At 37.2% G+C, this 19,602-nt stretch overlaps 1 protein-coding gene across 12 annotated transcripts in view; it reads right to left on the bottom strand.

Annotated features, from left to right (window-relative positions):
• The window catches only part of PATJ (PATJ crumbs cell polarity complex component), a 356,331-nt gene that overhangs the window by 232,965 nt on the left and 103,764 nt on the right, over positions 1 to 19,602 (bottom strand). For 10 of the 12 annotated variants that reach the window (XM_067726362.1, XM_067726358.1, XM_067726363.1 and 7 more), the window contains 4 exons: positions 15,814 to 16,023; positions 11,807 to 11,923; positions 9,627 to 10,022; positions 4,508 to 4,631 (listed from right to left, as the gene is read on the bottom strand). In XM_067726362.1, the coding sequence (XP_067582463.1) occupies positions 4,508 to 4,631; positions 9,627 to 10,022; positions 11,807 to 11,923; positions 15,814 to 16,023 (847 nt within the window). The remainder of the gene's footprint in view (positions 1 to 4,507; positions 4,632 to 9,626; positions 10,023 to 11,806; positions 11,924 to 15,813; positions 16,024 to 19,602) is intronic. The other 2 variants (XM_067726369.1, XM_067726370.1) reach the window with 2 other exon arrangements.

The raw sequence follows: 19,602 nt of genomic DNA, 5'->3' as shown, positions 1-19,602 counted from the left end.
CACTGCAGGGGGCATGGGTCTGATCCCTGGTCAGGGAACTAAGATCCCGCATGCCACGTGGCACAGCCAAAACAAAAAAGAATGTACAAATTTACCTGACACATCACCTGTGTCATTTTCCCATTTACTGAAAAAAGGAGTAAAAAGAGCAGAGCTGTGCATGCAGTCCTACAGCACATGTTTAGAGACCTGCACCCAGACTGGCATAAACCCATTAATTACTCTTAAGATATACCTCAGTATCCATTATATCTCATCCATTATAAATTCCCAGCCAATCTTTCTTCATCATGTTATACAAATATAATGAATAGTGAATCAAATGCCTCCCTTAAATCCATACATTTATGGTATATTTTTGAGACTTGGCTCATCAGAATATTGGAAATGATCACTAAGAGATATAGACACTCTTCTAAACCTTTTCCTATAAGCATCACCTAAACTTTCCCTTTCTTCATATTGAACAAATTTTCTAGTAAACTCACTTCTACTTCTGCTTTTTGTCTTGTCTAGACACACTGGAATCAGGATCTAATCAGCAGAGAATCTGAAGAGGGGGTGAAAGTAACTGTAATGCTCAGGTGGTATTAAAGGAAGTCTCCGGTACCTCAGACATGCTTCACTCCCATCCCCTGGGCCTACATTCCTGCACAGTCAAATCCATACCAGTGCCGCACTGCTCTAGCTTTGCCTGTGTCTACCTTCTCCCCCTTGAGAAGGAGCCAGGGATGGGATGGAAATTCTGGCACGAATGGCCTAACACAGGAGTTGAAAGAACAGAGAACCGGCTCTATTTGCAGAGCTATTTCCCATCCAGCTATGCTGCTAAAGCAGCCTATTAAATTGCGGCACTGGGTTTCATAGGTTGCTTCAGTTTCTTTAAAACTTTTCATTACCTGCTCCACACAAGGCTGCCCATACCCTTTGCCCACTCCTCCTCCACGGACACCTTGGCAGTGCTCAGATACACATCTCTCCTCTCTCACCGTGCTTGACACAGGCAGACTTACAGAGCTGTTCATCAAGTGCACCACGGTACCCGGGAGCCCATAAAATAAATCGCATCCTTCGGGGCCTATGCAGTTGTTAGGTAACAGCCACAACAGAAGCACACAGGTTAGGTAAACAGGGAAGTTTACTTATTTACTTTTTTAAATATTTATTTATTTATTTGACTGCATCGGGTCTTAGCTGCGGGATCTTCATTGCGGTATGCGCAATCTTTCATTGCGGCACACGGGTTCCTTTCTAGTTGTGGTGCGCGGGCTCTAGAGCGTGCAGGCTTAGTTGCCTCGTGGCACATGAGATCTTAGTTCCCCAACCGGGGATCGAACCTGCAACCCCTGCTTTGGAAAGCGATTCTTAACCACTGGACCACGAAAGAAGTCCCCAGGGAAGTTTAAAAAAAAGGTTCCTAGACAAATGGAAGTTAAAGCTTATAGGAGAGAAATGGGGGAAATTTCCAAAAGGTTTATACTTAGTGAGGTGCAGGAATAGAAAGATAAACAAAATAAAGGCAAGAAGAATGCAAGTAGAGAAGAGAGGGCGTTACGGCACAACTAAGCAACTGGAAAAAAACAAGTAGGGAATCGGTATGCTTTTAAATCACCACACAGGAGCAGCACATCACCTTCTCATTCAAGAAATATTTCTTGAGCACCCACTATGGTAACATAATCAGGCATAAGCCTTGACCTCCAGAAGCTCATGGTTATAGACAGGCATGCAAATACGCGAGTGTGCCTGACGCTGTGTGCAATGACAGAAATTCATCCAGGTTCACTGGAGGCCCATTCCAGGCTGGGCCAGTCAAAGACTGGGAAACAGAACTACTTTCTGTCTGAAATCTTCTGAAATCTCTTAACACTAAATGTATTACTGATTTGACATTTATCTTGTATGCTTTACATTATTAATTATGCTAATTTCTAGGTTTAGTTTCACAGCCCGTGAAGGGCATAGGCTCTTAGAGGAAACCTACTTTTAGATTAAGTACAGGGTCAAAAATAGCCCTTTACACATAGGTTCTCAAAAATAATTTTTAATGTAATTGCTCATAAGTAAATCTAAAATTGTCTGTTACTAACAGAGTGGTCAAAGGGCTACAGACGTGAAAGAGGCCTCACAGAACACTTAGCCCAATTCCATCATTTTACAGCTGAAGAAGTGGAGGGGCTTGGAGAAGCGGGAGGCTCGCCTGGTGACACAGCAGGTTAATGGCTTAGTACTCAGGGGCCTGGGACTGAAATTATACTGACTCTGTACCAATAATTTCTTAGTCCGCCCATGGTTAGCACTAACCCAAGTACTCACGCCTGCCACACAGCATTCTGGCAGCTCTCAAAAATTTTTCCAAACAGCATGTCGTTATGAACACTCTTCTAGTGAGGACAGGCCTAAGGTATACAAGTGTAGCTTAATTCCTAAAGCTATAATCTCCAAAACTAAATTCCCAGGGCCTTGTCAAATATTAGATTAAGGCAGTATGGTGGGTTGAATGGTGGCCCAACTAAAATATGTATATCTCTGCCACAGAACCTATAAATGAGAACTTATATGGAGAAAAGGGCTTTGCAGATGTAATTAAATTAAGTATCTTGAAATGAGACCATCCTGATTATCCAAGTGGGCCCTAAATCCAACAGCAGGTGTCCTTATAAGAGAGAGAAGAGAAGACATGGATAGGGAGAAGGGGAGAGGGCCACGTGAGGACGGAGGCAGAAATTAGAATGATGCAGCCGCAAGCCAAAGGACGCTGGAGCCACCTGAAGCTGGACAAGGAAAAGAACAGATTCTTCCCTAGAGCTCTCAGAAGGAGCACAGAATCTTCATTTAGGACTTCTGGACTCCAGAACAGTGAGAGAATTAACTTCTGCTGTTGTAAGCCACCGAGTTTGTGGCTCTTTGTGACAACAGCCCTAGGAAACTCATACAGGCAGCAGAAGGCAGAGGAAATAACTTTGGAGTCACTTAGATGATATCCAGAGCAGGGCTCAGAGGAAGATTAAATCATCCCATGAGGACAAAAGCCCTTTCCCTATCTTTTTCCCAACTCCACTGCCCTTCCTCACAAACACCCACCCCATATTTCTAGTCTATTCCTTTCAATCCTGATAGTATAAAACAGTGAATGGTTCTCAACCAGGGCAATTTTGTCTCCCAAGGGACATTTGCCAATGTCTGAAAACATTTTGATTTTGATCATGACTGGGAATACCACTGAATCTAGGGTTAGAAGGCAGGGAGGCTGCGAACATCTTACAATGCACAGGTAAGCCCTCTACAACAGAATTATGTGGCCCAAAATAGTGCTTATATGGCTATAAAGTGTCAACTGTAATCAAACAGATATGGACCATTAATTCATTTATGAATTCATTTGTGCCATAAATCTCTAAGTATTTAATAGTCAGAGGATACAGAAATGTGGTGAATTTAAAAAAAAAATAGTATACCAGGGGAGTTTTGGTGAAAAATCCCATTTTTCTCCTAGTCACAATCAGTTATACATTATGAAAAATTGAATAGACTCATTTAATCTTAGATACTCAAAATCGACTATCCTAATTTTCTTTTTAAATTAACCATTCATGATGTGTTCTGACCTGCAGGGAACTGGCAACTGTTATCATCTCATAGATGCCTTCAATCTTTAACCACATTAAGAATTCCATTCTTTAGATTTTTACCTGACAGAATGTTGAATTCATAAAAAACAGTTATATAACTTTTCTATAGCTATCTCTCTCTCCTAATAGCATATTACCATACAACACAAAAACTGCCCACAGAGAAAGACTTTTCCTATAAGTAGAGTCAAAACAGGTGAAGGACAGCATAAATCCTGAACAATGGCTCTATAAATCCCAATGCTATGAAAGAACTTACCAGGTTCACCTAAGGATCTTAATATTACGACATTAAATATTGCAGTGTTAGATGAGGAAAGATTATTTTTTAAAGTCAAGTTTTCAAAAATATATAAGAATCAATATGGGAAGAGGCAAGGAGAAGCACTATACTTTTAGGATTCTTTAATGGAAACTAAGTTATTAATGTACCAAAATTGACTGTAATATATGGCTATAAAAATGTTTCATAAATGTTTAAAATATGTCTCTCTTTATTAATATTTAACAACCCCATTCAATGAGCTAACAGTATCACTTAATAGCATCAGAGATTTTAATATATATTACTAGAGACTTATTTCAGATTTGGCATAAGGCAGTAGTTTTAGTTTTAATCCATGAAGCTAATAAAAAGCAAAATGAGGCAGGGAAAATGCAGCTCTCTCAGAAAACAGAATCTGAAAGCTCTAAGTTGAAATATGACTCACGTTATTTTTCCAGATATTTTGAAGCAGATTAATTAATAAGCAGATTTCAATTCAAAACATTATAATGAATGAAAATGTGACAGTAAAATTCATCATATATACCAATAAAACTGAAAGATTGCAAAATAATGTAATTTGTGTTTATGAGAAACGAAAATCACAAACCTAAATCCAGACTACTTTCCGTTAACGAATTAAGATTTTCCAGATCATCAAATCTGCTTTGTTGACTGTTTCCTTCAGCTGAGGGTATGGAGGATAGGGAATCGATGCCAAAGTTTTCTTTCATCTCAAGAGGAAGAAAACAGAAATGCATTAGTACTTTATGACAAAATGTGGAACACCATAATGTTGTTCAATCCAGATCATAATGATAGCGGAAAACTGGCCCTGCAAACAAGCCTTCTCAAGTAACGGTTTATACTGTGGTAAGCAGTAACAAATGTTAGTAACTTAATATCTGTAAGAGTATAGGCTAGTAAAATCTGTTTTTTCCAAACAGTGGATTTTTTACCAAAAAAAAAATTGTTTTATAAACATTAATAAGTAGATTTAAATAAACATTCACCAAGGCAGAGGAATAAAAGATCTATCAAGTTAAGCAAGGTCAACAGTTGATACTCATTATGTCCTGGATCATGCTGGATCACAACTTAAATAGCTTCATTGCTGATCTGGAAACACCTAGTGAATTTTCATAGCTCTAAGCCTTTGCTCTGCCCTCCCTGACACTCTTATCTGCCTAGTGAACAACCTGTTCCCCAAACCTAAAACCTACAGGTAAGCACAGTCAAAAGTTATTACACTTTCCTTGTCTTCCTTTTACACACGTCTTTTACGGTTTTCCAAAGTTACAATCTTCCAGAACATACAATTTTCATTGATGTATTTTATTATGATATTTAAAAAGCATTTATATGCATGAAATTAAATGACAACATTATGGTCACCGTAGGCATTTACCTTAACTCATTTAAGGTGAATAACACTATGTTATTCTCTATTGTTGGAAATTTAGGTTGTTCGAAACAAAAAAATGAATTATATTTTTTACAACAGTCCATGTTTTTTCATGGTTATACTGGTCATACGTCAATGATAAGAAAAGGACCTCTCATAAACTGATGTACCAAATACTGCTAGGTTTTATCAAATAGATTATGAATATAATTGAGTATATAACTGTATCAGATACCCAAAGAAGGTTACAGTACAAAGAATTCAACTCAAATATTAAAAAAGAGGTGAGAAAGGAAATATGACTACTTAGTTGCCTAGAATAAAATAAGAAGAACTTATTAGAGAAGGGAGTCAGGAGGAGATGGCAGCCACTGACTACTTAAAAAGAAGAAATTTTACAACAATTTTTGAACTGTCTGGATTTTTTTTTTAAGTGAATGGCAATTATGGAACTGAGGAATAAGAATTGATGCCTAAATCTGAGATTTCAATACAGCGGGTATGAAAGGTTAAATCTTTAGAAAAATCAATTCAGTTTTTTTCTAAATAGAGAAAAAAATAAAAACATAAAATTATTCTCAGGTAACTAATCCTCAGGCAAAAAGAATCAGATATTTTTAAAAAGGGCAAAGGACTTAGACATTTCTCCAAAGGATATTTGAAGATCGCCAATAAGCATATGAAAAGCTGCTCAAGGTCACTAATAGAGAAATACAAATCAAAACCACAGTGAGCTATCACTTCACACCTATTTAAAAAACAGAAAACAAGTGTTGGTGAGCATGTAGAGAAATTAGAAAACTTGTACATTGCCAGCAGAAATGAAAATGGTACCGTTTCTATGGAAAACAGTACAATGATTCCTAAAAAAATTAAACAGAATTACATATGATCTTGCAATTTCACTTCTGGGTGTAAAGCACCCAAAATCTGGTTTTTGAACAAATATTTGTATACCAGTGTCCACAGCAGCATTGTTCACAATAGCCAAAGATAGAAACAGTCCAGATGTCCATCAGCTGATGAATGAGTAAACAAAAGGTGGTATATATACCTTCAGTGGAATGTTATTCAGCCTCAAAAAGTGAGAAAACGCTGACACGATATATGTATGAACCTTGAAGACATCATGCTAAGTGAAATAAGCCAGACACAAAAGGATAAATATTGTATGATTCCGCTTACATGAGGTGCTTTGAGTAGTCAAATTTTGAGAGACAGAAAGTAGAATTGTGGTTGGTTGCCAGAGGAGGAGGGAAGGTGAGAATGAGAAGTTATTGCTTAGTGTGTACAGAGTTTCAATTTGGGAAGATGAAAAAGTTCTGGAGATGGATGGTGGTAATGGTTGTACAATAGTGTGAGTGTATTAATGCCACAGGAACTATAAGCCTAAAAATGCTTAAAAGGTCAACTTTATGTAATGTGTATTTTATCACAATTAAAAATAAAGAACCAGATCTATAAATCTTGATGGCTTCACCCTTCAACTAAAATGGAGTAACAGGGTGGTAGAGAATGATAAACTTATACGTCGTTGGGTACTATTTCCACTCCACAAATATAGCTATATCTGTAACCCAAAATGGATATTACAATGAAGACAGAAGTGATAATTAATGTTCCTCTACCTTTTTGGAGGGCACCCTCTAAATAGAAGAGCATTGGGAATTACATATTTGTAAGGTATTTCACTGTGTTTTTAAAATCCACCCACTCAGGGCTTATTATATTAGATAATAAAGTATCGTCACTGGATCCACCATAATGAGAGAAAGGCAAATAAAGATCCAAGCCCATCCTGATCATGTGGGTACAGCTGTTACAGGGGATCAGAATATTCCACCCAGAAATATGCCACTTTGGCATAAGGATTATTTTGAACTGAAGAAAAAGAGTGAACTCAGAAAAGCTTTCTATCCTCCCCTGATTCTCAATCACCAGAGACAACTCTAGACTCTTCAGCTCAGAGATGGCACTAAGAGAGATGTACATGACAAACCTTACTACAACAATCCTTATCTTCCATCAATTCCCCCCCATATATTTCCCTTCCCACAGTCTGCTGACCCTAAAAGCCCAAATCCCTTTTCCTTTGTCTTGTTACTTCTCTACAAATTCACTGTTCTTTGTTAAGATGCTGTATAAGCCCAAGTTCTAACCCCTCCTTTCAGTGAATCATCACTGAGTTTCTCCTGTGTATATGCATGATGCAGGTGTTAATAAATGGTTTTTCTTTTCTTAACCTGTCTTTTGTCAGTTTAATTTCCAGGGCCTCAGCCAGAAGAACCTAGGAGGGTAGAGGAAAAAGGGTTTTTCCTCCCATACATTGTCATCACTGCTGGGTGTGGGGAAGGGAGGAAAAGAGCTAATGACCATATATCCGGGCAAAACTCTAATTCAAAAAGATACATGAACCCCTATGTTCACAGCAGCACTATTCACAGTAGCCAAGACATGGAAACAACCTAAATGTCTATCAACAGATGAATGGATAGAGAAGATGTGGCATATATATACAATGGAATGTTAGTCAGCCATAAAAAAGAATGAAATAATGCCATCTGCAGCAACATGGATGGACCTAGAGATTATCATACTAAGTGAACTAAGTCAGAAAGAGAAAGACAAATACCGTATGATATCACTTATATGTGGAATCTAAAATATGACACAAATGAACCTATCTACGAAACAGAAACAGAATCACGGACATAGAGAACAGACTCGTGGTTGCCAAAGGGGAGGGGTTTGGGGGAGAGATGGAGTAGAAGGCGGGGGTTAGCAGACATAAGCTTTTATATATAGAATGGGTAAACAACAAGGTCCCACTGTATAGCACAGAGAACTAGAGTCAATATCTTATGATGATATTTTATATTCTTTTCCATAATGGAAAAGAATATTTAAAAAATGTGTATATGGGCTTCCCTGGTGGCGCAGTGGTTGAGAGTCCGCCTGCCGATGCAGGGGACACAGGGTCGTGCCCCGGTCCAGGAAGATCCCACATGCCGCGGAGCGGCTGGGCCCGTAAGCCATGGCCGTGAGCCATGGCCGCTGAGCCTGTGCATCCGGAGCCTGTGCTCCGCAACGGGAGAGGCCACAACAGTGAGAGGCCCGCGTACCGCAAAAAAAAAAAAAAAATAGAAAAATTCATTTTTATGGAAGAAAACACCATAACAAGGCAGTATTTATGAATATTCAATAATCTGCAATTACTAACTTGCTCCATATAACTATTGTTTGAGGTCAAGCACTTACAGACATAGGAGTGGGACTGGCAGAAGTAGAAAGAACCAATGTCAGTGGCAACATACCAGGTGATTCGATGTCACCTCTTCCCACATTAGTCACATAATCCCAAATATCTGTTCGCTTGTAGACTGCCCAGAGTCCACTACCAGGGGTAATCCTCTGGGGTTCCTTAAATATATAAATACAGCATCTTGCATAGCAGAGGGACCCACAGGCATTTGCAAAAAGGATAAATGTAGGAAGATCTAAGGGAGGCAAGGAAAAAATCCAGCTCTATCTGCCTGTGAGAGAGCAAATGAAGGCTACTTTGCACATCACTGCAGGGAAGTTGCTGACTCAGTGAGGAGGGCACCGTACTGCACCTGAACACACTGCTATGTACCCCATACAAAAACTTTCTTTTCATTTGCTTGGAAGTTAATTTGGGGAAAGAAATAAACAAACAAAAATAAAACATTAAAAATATCCCTAATGAAAGATTCCAACTGGTGACCAGTTAACTCTAATTTGATTTTTAAAAAAACTTATTGGTGATTTAATAGCAAGGGCAAACCTATTAAAATATAATGCTTTCCTGCAAAGTTGTCAACAGGTAGTATCACAAATGTAAAGATAATCTTCTAGAGTTCAGTGACTTTCTATTTAGTATCATATATAATACAGAGAACAGTGTGGATAAGCAAGTCAGAAACAACAATAAATCTTTAATCAATTTTGCCTTGATTTTCCTTGACAAATACGTGATGTGAGAAATACAGAGCTGTGTCTCCCTGAGAGAATTTTTTTTAAAAAAAATCACAAATGGCAAAAGAACTCTTCCTTGAAATCGGTAATTAGGAGAAAAACATCACTAAAACATCAAGGTAAAAAAAATAAAACCCACCATAAAAGCAAGGCAACTACAGCTTATTGACTCCAGCCAGAAGTTACATAATACAGAAATGATGAGGTTTGCTTAAAGCAACACACTGTATGGTACATTTTGGAAAAAATGATTAATGATGAAAAGATCCATTGAATTTTGTTCAGGGGGAGTCAGGGAGGATGTGGAAGATGTGTTCTAATCCCTTACCATCTTTTCAGTGCTATAGCCACACTGCTGCATCTCCTGGGAATACACGCTCATCATGGACCTGGCTTCTTGAGGCTCAGGCAGTTCACAATCCCGGTACCACTGTGTACCAAAGTGAAGCTCCTTCATGGATGGAACAGGAGCAGCCTCTTGAATGTGAGATGAGGGATACGATTCCATGGACTGAAAGTGGTTTTGATAGAGCTCATATTCTTCATCAACAAGCATTTCTCTTTCTTCACCCATTTCCTGCAATCTAGGCGCCATAAATTCAAGCATTTCCCAGGCCTCCTTACTATCGTCTATCTCTTTTTGTTGGGACTGGAAAGCCTTTCCCAAATCTAGAAATGGCTCATCCACAAGCTCTTCTTTAAAATAGGGCTCATCTCTAAATCCCTGTGAATAAAAATTGTAAAAAAAAAAACCTTTAAACTACGTCTGTATTAAAGCTGCACCCTACACATTAACTGGAAAATTAACCGCTGACATAACTGCAACGACGGTATTACATGACAATGCATGGTTAACCTGACAGCTCTCCATTACAAATGAGAAGAAATACAATCTCACTGCCACACAAGCCTCAAGCCTCAACCCTGAAAAGAAACAAACGACAAGAGGCAAAAATCTGCCTTTGGCAAGGTGACTGACTAGTCTGAAAGGTTCACTATACATCAACTGCCTTAAAATTTTCAGTCAGAAATAGGAATTTTGTTAAATTGCTACATTGAATATTTAACTCCTGCATCTCATATAAAAACTAATACATAAACATGGATGCGCTTCCTACTATCACTTAAGAAAGCAAAGACTTAAAAGGTCAGGATTTTCAGGTTTATGTAACTAAAAAGAAATTAATGGTTATTTGAATGTCTACAAAACATTCTCTATAAACTGAAGATATGGGGAATATGTCTCAACTACTTTGAGTATGACTCTTTTATAATATACCACTTAATAGAAATTTATTTTCGCATCTGCATTAATAATATAAAACAAAAGGAATGAATACAGTATGCTCTTCAATTAATTCATACTTCACTAATCAGAAAAGCAAGTACATAAAACTGAAGCTAGACAGTCATGCATGAGCAGAAACTCTGTTGAGTTCCTAGGTAACGCTTGAGGAATATATGGATCTGCTGAGCCTTTGACCTAACTCCAAGGCACCTTAGGGTGCTGGGCACAATGAGGCCCAATTCCCTCTAAGGGATCAACGACATTTCCTATTTTAAGTCCTATTCATTAAGTATCAATAAATGCAAATTCCTGAAATGAATCTACTCCTTCCCATTGCTTCCTCACTTGCAGCTAGACAACATTGCAGTGACACTTTTAAATTAATATACTATACCAAATACTGTAATCTAGTTATTTCAAAAAAAGAAAAAAAACTGCATTTAGAAGGCATATTTAAACATGTCACACAGTTATGAAACTGTAACAAAAAATGTTTAAACTACAAAAATATAATGGACATTATAGGACTACATATCAGTTTTAGACACTGTCAACAAACTATGTAAAGAATATCAAAAGACAGTTGTTATCAAGTAAAGCAAAACCATATTCTAACTCAAGAAGCAAAATAAACACAATTCATTTTAAGAATAAAAAGGGAAAAGCTTCAAAATATACTTTCTAATATTAAAGCATAAAGTAAGGTTTGACTAAATAACTCTTTTCTTTAGAAAGTATTCAATAAGAAGCTCTGTATAGCTCTTATTCTACAGCATTTTTTTTTAATGCAGGTCTATTTTCAAAAATATGTTCTACCCTCAAAATTTTAAGAGTATATTAGTGATATAAAATGAGGTACGTTTGTTCTTTGAAAATGCCTTATACCTGGGCTATGTCATTTATGGAGGCAATGTGATACAAGAGAGAAAAGATTTCAGTTTAAAAAAAATTAATAGGGACTTCCCTGGTGGTCCAGGGGTTAAGAATCTGCACTTCCACTGCAGGGGACACGGGTTTGACCCCGGTCAGGGATCTAAGATCCAGCGTGTCACGCACTGCAGCCATAAATAAATAAATAAATAAATACCTGCGATTAAAAAAATTAATAAGGGGGGGATTATTTGATTTGTATCTATTTAGCCAAGAAATGAGAGCGAGAACAAGCTTTTGTCTTCTTTATAATAGCAACTGTTTACTTGGGAAATAAATGTACTAAATACCTTGGGTGCTTCAAGTATTAAAGATGAATTTATATAGTGAACTGTTCCTGAAATGTCAGTCTTGTCTTCATTATTGTTTGAATGTAAAATATGATTTTCTTCCTCTTTATCACCTTCCTGAAAATAGAAGCACTTTTAATTTTTAATTATTTTAGCATGACTGAAGAACTGTTTTTGTCAACCATGAAACTTTTTTTTTATTGAGTTCTAATTGACATAAAACATTATATTAGTTTTAAGTGTACAACATAATGATTTGGCAGATGTATATGTTGCAAAATAATCACCACGATAAGTTTAGTTAATAACTCAAATTTCAAATATACAATACAGTGTTGTTAACTATAGTCACCATGCTATACCTTACATCCTTAGGACTTATAACTGGAGATTTGTATCTTTTGACCACCTTAACCTATTTTGCCCACCCCCAGCCCCCAACTCTGGCAACCAAAGAAGTACTTTTGTAATGAAGAAAATATCTTAGTTTCAAACGCTTTTCAGATTAATTCTTATCTTTCCATTAAATGCAAGTACACAATAAAATTTATGTAAATTGTTTTATTAGACCAAATTTTTCTTTAATAACCAAAAAAAGCCATGTTCAGGTCAAAGCTTCTCAAACTTTTTATTCTTTTTAGGTATTCCTTAAAGAAAAAATCACTTTCCCAGGAAGAGACCTTAATATTAAGAAACACCTAAGTTTATACAGGGTGATACTCAAAATATTTAACAATGGTACAGGGTAGCCACTCTCCGTCAGAAGAGAGACAATCATCACGGTTCCTACCAGCTCAGCATCAGTCCTAGGTAATAATACAGCTACAATTTATCAAGTCCTAGCTATATATCAAAATCTATGGTAAACACTTTTACGTGCTTTGTCTCAGCTTAATCTTTACAGCAATTCTATTAGGTCAGGATTTTTATATTTACATGAAAATAACATCAAATAGATATATATCTCACAGGCACAGGTTTTAGCACTTTAAATATATCAATTCATTTAATATATTTATTAATATATTAATACATATTCTAAGAAGTAGGTGCTCTTATTAACCTCATTTTACAGATGAGTAACACAGGCACAGTAATTTGCTCAAAGGTACATAACTAGTCAGTTACACACCCAGAATGTGAGCCCTGGCTGTCTGGCTCTAGAGCCTGTGATCTCGGCTACCATGATCTGTGATCCCAAGTGGGAGCTGGTGAGGTTAAATAACTGGCCCAAGGACACACAGCTTTGCAAATCACAGAACTAAGCAAAATCCCACAGATGTCTGGCTCAAGAACTCCATTGCCAGCTCTGTCCTGTGCGTTCTGAAGATACAATGTACTTTTTAAAGTCAGTTCACTCATTTTTTATCTGTGACATCTGAGGTGAGTTTGTGGAAAAGAGAAAGTCAAGTCACATTTCTGGTTAACATGAAACTATACAGATAATAACTTTCTACATAAGACTATAATGCAAGATTATAGAATACCTATATTATATAGATAGTATATATCTATATGGTACAAGACTTAATAAAAAAGAATTCTATTCTCCTGTTACATATTCATAGTCTTTTTGCTCCAACTTGACTTTTGACCGTCTTATTCATACTCTCTCTCCGGTTCTCCTGAGGACTGAGCAAATGCTCAGCAAACATTAAGTGATGAGATAAGTGGCCACCAACTGGACCATGAGAGAGAGAGACAGAGAAATAGAGAGACCTCAGAGAATATCCATGCATCACTATTTACAGCTCACAGACAGTTTTGCTAAAAGAACCCAGATGTTAAAGAAGGAATTACTTAGAAATTTTTAGTGGAATCATCACTAAGTCTTGAAAGTGACCTTTTCTCGAATTCCTTCACTGGCCTCCCAACTCCCCAGCATCCTGGCAGCCTTCTACTCACTGAGGGAAGCCTAGGCAAAGGTCCACCTCACAATTACGGCGTTCCAAAATCCTCTCAGAGCAAGGCTCCAAGGTCCTGAGGTTTGTGCAGCTCTACCTCTGCCAGAAATAGCACAGGAATCCACAGCCAGTTGTTACTAAGTTCTGTTCTTTACACTGCCTGAGACTTCCTTCAATTGCTTCAAAGTAAAGTCACACTGCTTAGGTCCTATAGATCATGAATAGTTGGGACTTTCTCTGGTAACCCAAATAATCAGGCAAATAATCATCAGGGAAAATCTAGACAAAGCTCTTGCCACAATCCAAAATACCAAGATGAGGTCCCATAAAAATATTAAGTTTCCCCTCCTTAATTTGTCCAAAAATCAAACTGGGTATCTCATGGTATATACTGACTATGGCAACACTCACACCCCAAATACACAGTATAAAGTCAAGAACTTGACTTAGCTATGTGCTATATTCCATTTCAAAATGTTTAAAGTATCTGATAGGTGTAATATATAGATCTTGATGTATAATATGTGAAGAATAATAAAGTAATATATGAAGGTCACGTGAGGTTCCCCAATGCAAAAATACTATGTGTAATACATGACTCTATCTATGTCTATAAATGAACATATGTAACAATATCTATATAGACAGATCTCTATCTATATACCTATTTATCTATATGAACACTTGTAGTGTGCTAATATATTTCACAGAATAAAAGAATTTTAGAGTTAAGAAAGATCTTATGAATTCTCTAGTCTTTTTTAGTCTTTTCAGAAATGAAAAAGTAGGCTCAGAAAAGTGCTGTACCTATGATCGAATTACTGGTATAGTGCTTCTCAAAGGGCAAAACTTCTGCATCAGAACTACGCCAGTGACTCACTGAAGAGGCAGATTCCTGAACAGCACACGAGAATCACTAAGTCAGAATCTCCGAGAGTAGGACCTGGGAAACTGCATTTTAACCATCTCCAAGGTGATTCTTACGTCTATCACATATCATTGAATTTGAGACCCACTGGGCTAACTTGTAGCAAAGTTAGAAACAGAGCCCAGATTTCTTGAAATCCAGTCCAACACTCTACTACAACCATGCTATCTGTTTCAGACATGCGGCATGAAACTAAACTTGTGACAACAAATTAGAATAGGAACATATAGCATTGTGGCTAAGAGTACAGGGTCTGAAGCCACTCTGCTGAGTTTATATTCCAACTCTCCCCCTTACTAGTTATATTACCTTGCATAAGTTACTCAGCTCTGTGTCTTGACTAACTCAATACATAGTAGTGGTAATAAGAGGATTACCTCCTCTTAAAGTTCCTGTGATGACTAAATTAGTGCATGTAAAGAGCTTAAAATACTGAGTGACATATATAAGCACTCAATAATACTTTAATGCCACTTGAAAATTATCATCAAGTATTTTTTTTACATTGGGGAACCTCAATAGCACCATAACTAATAATACTTCAGTCAGAAAGAGTGATCTAGGGAAGTTGCAGGAAAAAAGAAAAAGAAAAAGAAAAACAAACAGTGATCTGACATAGCACATGAGATTAAACAATAAGATGACTTCAGGATGGCTTGACCATATCGGAGTTTAGATGCTCGGGGTTACAAGGCACATTGATGGTCAGAAAAGCATAATAAAATCTTACTGAGATATGGTTAACTAGATTTCAACTTACCAAGCCATCTCAACATCATGCCCAAATGAAAGTTAAAACACATAAACATACTTATTTTAATTTATAACATAAGGAATGTAATGAGAACTTAGAAGTCTGTGTTAAAAGTATAAAGATAAAAGTAGTAGCAGTAGGACTAGTAATGTTGGCAGCTAGCACTGATGTAGTAATGTGCTAATAAGCACTTAACAAATATCATCTTTAATCCTCAAAATCCTATGGGGTAGACATTTTTTTTCTGAAAATTAAGGACGTTAAGAAACTTGCACAGACACATGTATAGTAAGCAGTGGAACAGGGATTCGAAGCCAGGTGTATTTGTCTGCAAAATCCATGTTCTTAACTACTGATACTATCAATATCCTATAATGATATAGTATTATCATTTCCTATATTAACGAAATTCGACACTTACCACCAAAGGCTTACAGATGCCAAGGTGTACAATGCCTGGTGGCACAGCTTTCAACACTTCCACAGCTTCAGCAAGTGTGGTGTTGTCCAAACAGTATTCATTGACTGAGACCAGGCGGTCTCCAGGTAATAGTTCTCTGCCTCTTTCTGCCACACCATCTGCCACCAGGGAGCGAATCACAATCACTGATCTTGTGGGATCTAAGGGGTCCTAAGGATCAAGCAAAAAAGAAAGATGAGTCAGTTCCCTAAAAACAAATATATAGCCTTAAGACAAGTATGTGGACAGTTATACCTCTGCGATACTGTGGGTTTGGTTCCAGACAACTACAATAAAGCGAATATTACAATAAAGTGAGTCACATAAGTTTTTTGGTTTCCCCAGTGCATATAACAGTTATGTTTACACTATACTGTAGTCTACAAAGTGTGCAATAACATTATGTCTAAAAAAACAATGTCATACCTTAATTTAAAAATATCTTATTACTAAAAAATGCTAACCATCATCTAATAACACAGGGTTGCTGCAAACCTTCAATCTGTAAAAAATGCAATATCTGCGAAGTGCAAATAAAGATAAGCACAATAGAAAAGGGTATGTCTGACTCATGAATCTCATTTGACTATTTACGTTATGTGTCCAGTATTCTGGTAGTATTCTTCCAAAAACAAAATCTATTAAAATATCACTCTAGGGCTTCCCTGGTGGCGCAGTGGTTGAGAGTCCGCCTGCCAATGCAGCGGACACGGGTTCGTGCCCCGGTGCGGGAAGATCCCACATGCCGCGGAGCGGCTGGGCCCGTGAGCCATGGCCGCTGAGCCTGCGCGTCCGGAGCCTGTGCTCCACAACGGGAGAGGCCACAACAGTGAGAGGCCCGCGTACCGCAAAAAAAAAAAAAAAAAATTACTCTATACATACACACAAATATCAGCTTGTATCAAGATAAAGACATAACCTTAACAACTTCAGTTGCATGTCTGAGTGCTCAATACATATAAATTTCTTTTTTAAAGTTTTGATGATCGATATTTTGTTGGACCACAAGAGATCTGGGGAGAGTTGGAAAAGAATCTCTGACATCCTTAAGCACAGTCATACTATGGACCGAAGACAAGCCCATCTATTATTGCGCTTGGGCAATAAGTAGGCTCCAAAAGCAGTGTACTATGGGAAATGATACTGCATTCTTAGGCATTTCACCAGTATAAAATCTTCTTGCTAAATCACTTAAGTTCCAAAAACACATGGAAACCATGGCATATACCACTGCCTTTAAAAAGTATGTTTAAAAATAACATAACCTAAAATTATGACATGGTATAGGTACCCCTAGGTGAGAATTATTCTAATACAGAGGAACTGAGTATTAATTCATGAACAAAATCATTGTGCAAACCCCTCTCATCCACTGGGAGGGCCCCATATTTCTCTTCATTAAGCACGGAAGATAACACTGACACTCTATAAATACATTTGGCTAATAAAAACCAATTTATAGCCACACTATTATTTTTTATTTTATTCACCCAACACTGATATATAGCACTTACTATGTGTCAGGCTCTGTTCTAAGTGCTTGACAATCAGTAATTCAGCTAATCCTTACAACAAATTCCAGGATGTGGGTAGATTTATTGTCTGTATTTTACAAATGAGGAAGCTGAAGGTCAGAAAGTTAAGGAAACTTGCCAAGATCACCCAGCTGGTGAGTGGCAGAGCCAGGATTCAAACTCAGTCTGGCTCCTAAGCCCTTCTCTTAACCATTGTGCTCTGCACCATAATAATAATCAGAACAAATTGGAAATAAAGAGTTATGAATGGAAAAGAAACATCCATGTGGAAATCTTACGGTTGAGTAGCATCTCTTATTTGTCCTAATGGTGGAGGTATATGATACAATTACTAAACCTCAAACTTCGTAAGGGAGAGAAAAAAAATAAATCTCACCCTTAACATCACTCGCTTGGTTTGTCTATTTTGCTCCTACTGTTTCATTATGTACATACTGTTCCATAAAGGCAAAATGTAGTAGCACGAGATTCTACTACTGTTAGTTTCTATTAAACCCTTCCTGAGAAAGTAGAAACTACCACGTTTTGTGTTAGAATGGTAAGACTTTGGAATTAGTAAAGTGAGAATTTGCCAAGTTCCAGGCTATGTCTGTTTGAAGTGGCTGATGGTTCTTCTGAAGGTTTCTGCTGCAGTTTTCTATACCTCTATGTTGTAGACATCAAGGCTTATTTTCAATACTGCATGGAATCTTAACCAAATATACCATATTTAAATCAACAAAGGCTATAGAGCAAATTCCTTGAAAAATGCCTTCAAACAACTTATTTTACTTTCCTTAACTAAATCTTGCTTTTCCACTACCAAGTCAAGAGATTCTTGGTAAATTTCTAACATGCTCTGTTGTAATAACACCACATACTAATAAAGAGGATTGAAAGTAAAAACAGTCATGGGAACTCACTAATAAAGTACCGTGTTAAACTATAATTACACCAATATTTTCAAGTAGAGGGAGCTATTGCATAGGAAGAGAACAATAAGGGACCCCCCCCCAAAAAAAAGAGTACAGTGGGATATCAGCAGCGATCAGTGCAGTAATATAAAAGAGCTGTCTATTTTGTCACCAGCAACCATGAATCACAACACACTTTTTCATTCTGAAATATGAAACCATTACATTTGAAGTTTGACACACTAATAAATAAGCTGTACAATTATGTCCTTCATTTAGGCTGTCAGGTTCTGATGGAAGGTTTTTTTATTGGGGGGGAAGGGAAACTATAAAATAGCTTATTCCCTTCATGAAATGCAGAGAAAGCAGCTAGCATTACTTCATATTAGTAATTACTAAACTTTCTTAGAGAAAACTGCAACAGTGAAATACACCAAAAGCAAATAAATGATTTCACTGGGTGGGTGTGAGCCATCTCTGCAGTTTCATATAACACCTAAGCAAAAAGTACTATTTTTTTACCCAAATAAATAGTGAATTGGTTTTCAAAATGCAACCAGTTGAAATGATAATTAGAAACATTTCAAAGAAAGATTACCAGGAAATAATGGCAATAGAAAATAGATTAATAGATTTCCCTTATTATAGAAAAATCATGGTGAGCATTTATTTATACAAAATGCAACCTTCTTTAGACCGCAAACTAGTACCAGGTGTGCCTGCTTACTAAAATTTATTCAGGCTTGGGCTTCCTAGTTATTCTAAACACTAAATCCAATCTACCATCCCTTTTCCTGGAGGAAAAAAGCCAACGGCAGCTTCTTTGTCACTTAAAAAAAGACAAACCACCCACTACTGAAGATACCCCATTATGGATAATTACCACTGCATTTTCTATGATGACTTTTCTGACCAGGTAATCTCTCACGTAGCTAAATGGAGTTGCTTTAATGAGTAACAGTCATTTCCTTTCATGGTCATCACATGTAGTAGCCACCCTATGGAAGAACAGCAGCTGCTACTGCCTACCAGGGCGGCTACTATTCTTGAGGCTTTGCCACATACGACATGCTTAAAAACCAGGCTGCTTCTCATCAGAAAAGTCTGTTTTCTGAAAATGTAGTCTATAATATCATACCCATGTTAAATCCAACAAAATGTTATAAAGATATTTCTCGAGACCTCTACCCAACTTCTAGACCCTATCCAGATTTTTACAAGTCCCCATCAGTTTTTATCAACTTTTACCATAATTTTAAAATCTCTAATTTTTCTTGTTTTGGTAAACAACACTGTAAGGAACATTGTATTCAAGAATCAAG

The sequence above is a fragment of the Pseudorca crassidens genome, chromosome 2 (genome assembly GCF_039906515.1).
Source record: "Pseudorca crassidens isolate mPseCra1 chromosome 2, mPseCra1.hap1, whole genome shotgun sequence".
In the NCBI taxonomy this organism is placed as follows: domain Eukaryota; kingdom Metazoa; phylum Chordata; class Mammalia; order Artiodactyla; family Delphinidae; genus Pseudorca; species Pseudorca crassidens.
Note: the sequence above shows the minus strand (reverse complement) of the source record. Positions and strands in the feature narration are given on the sequence as shown.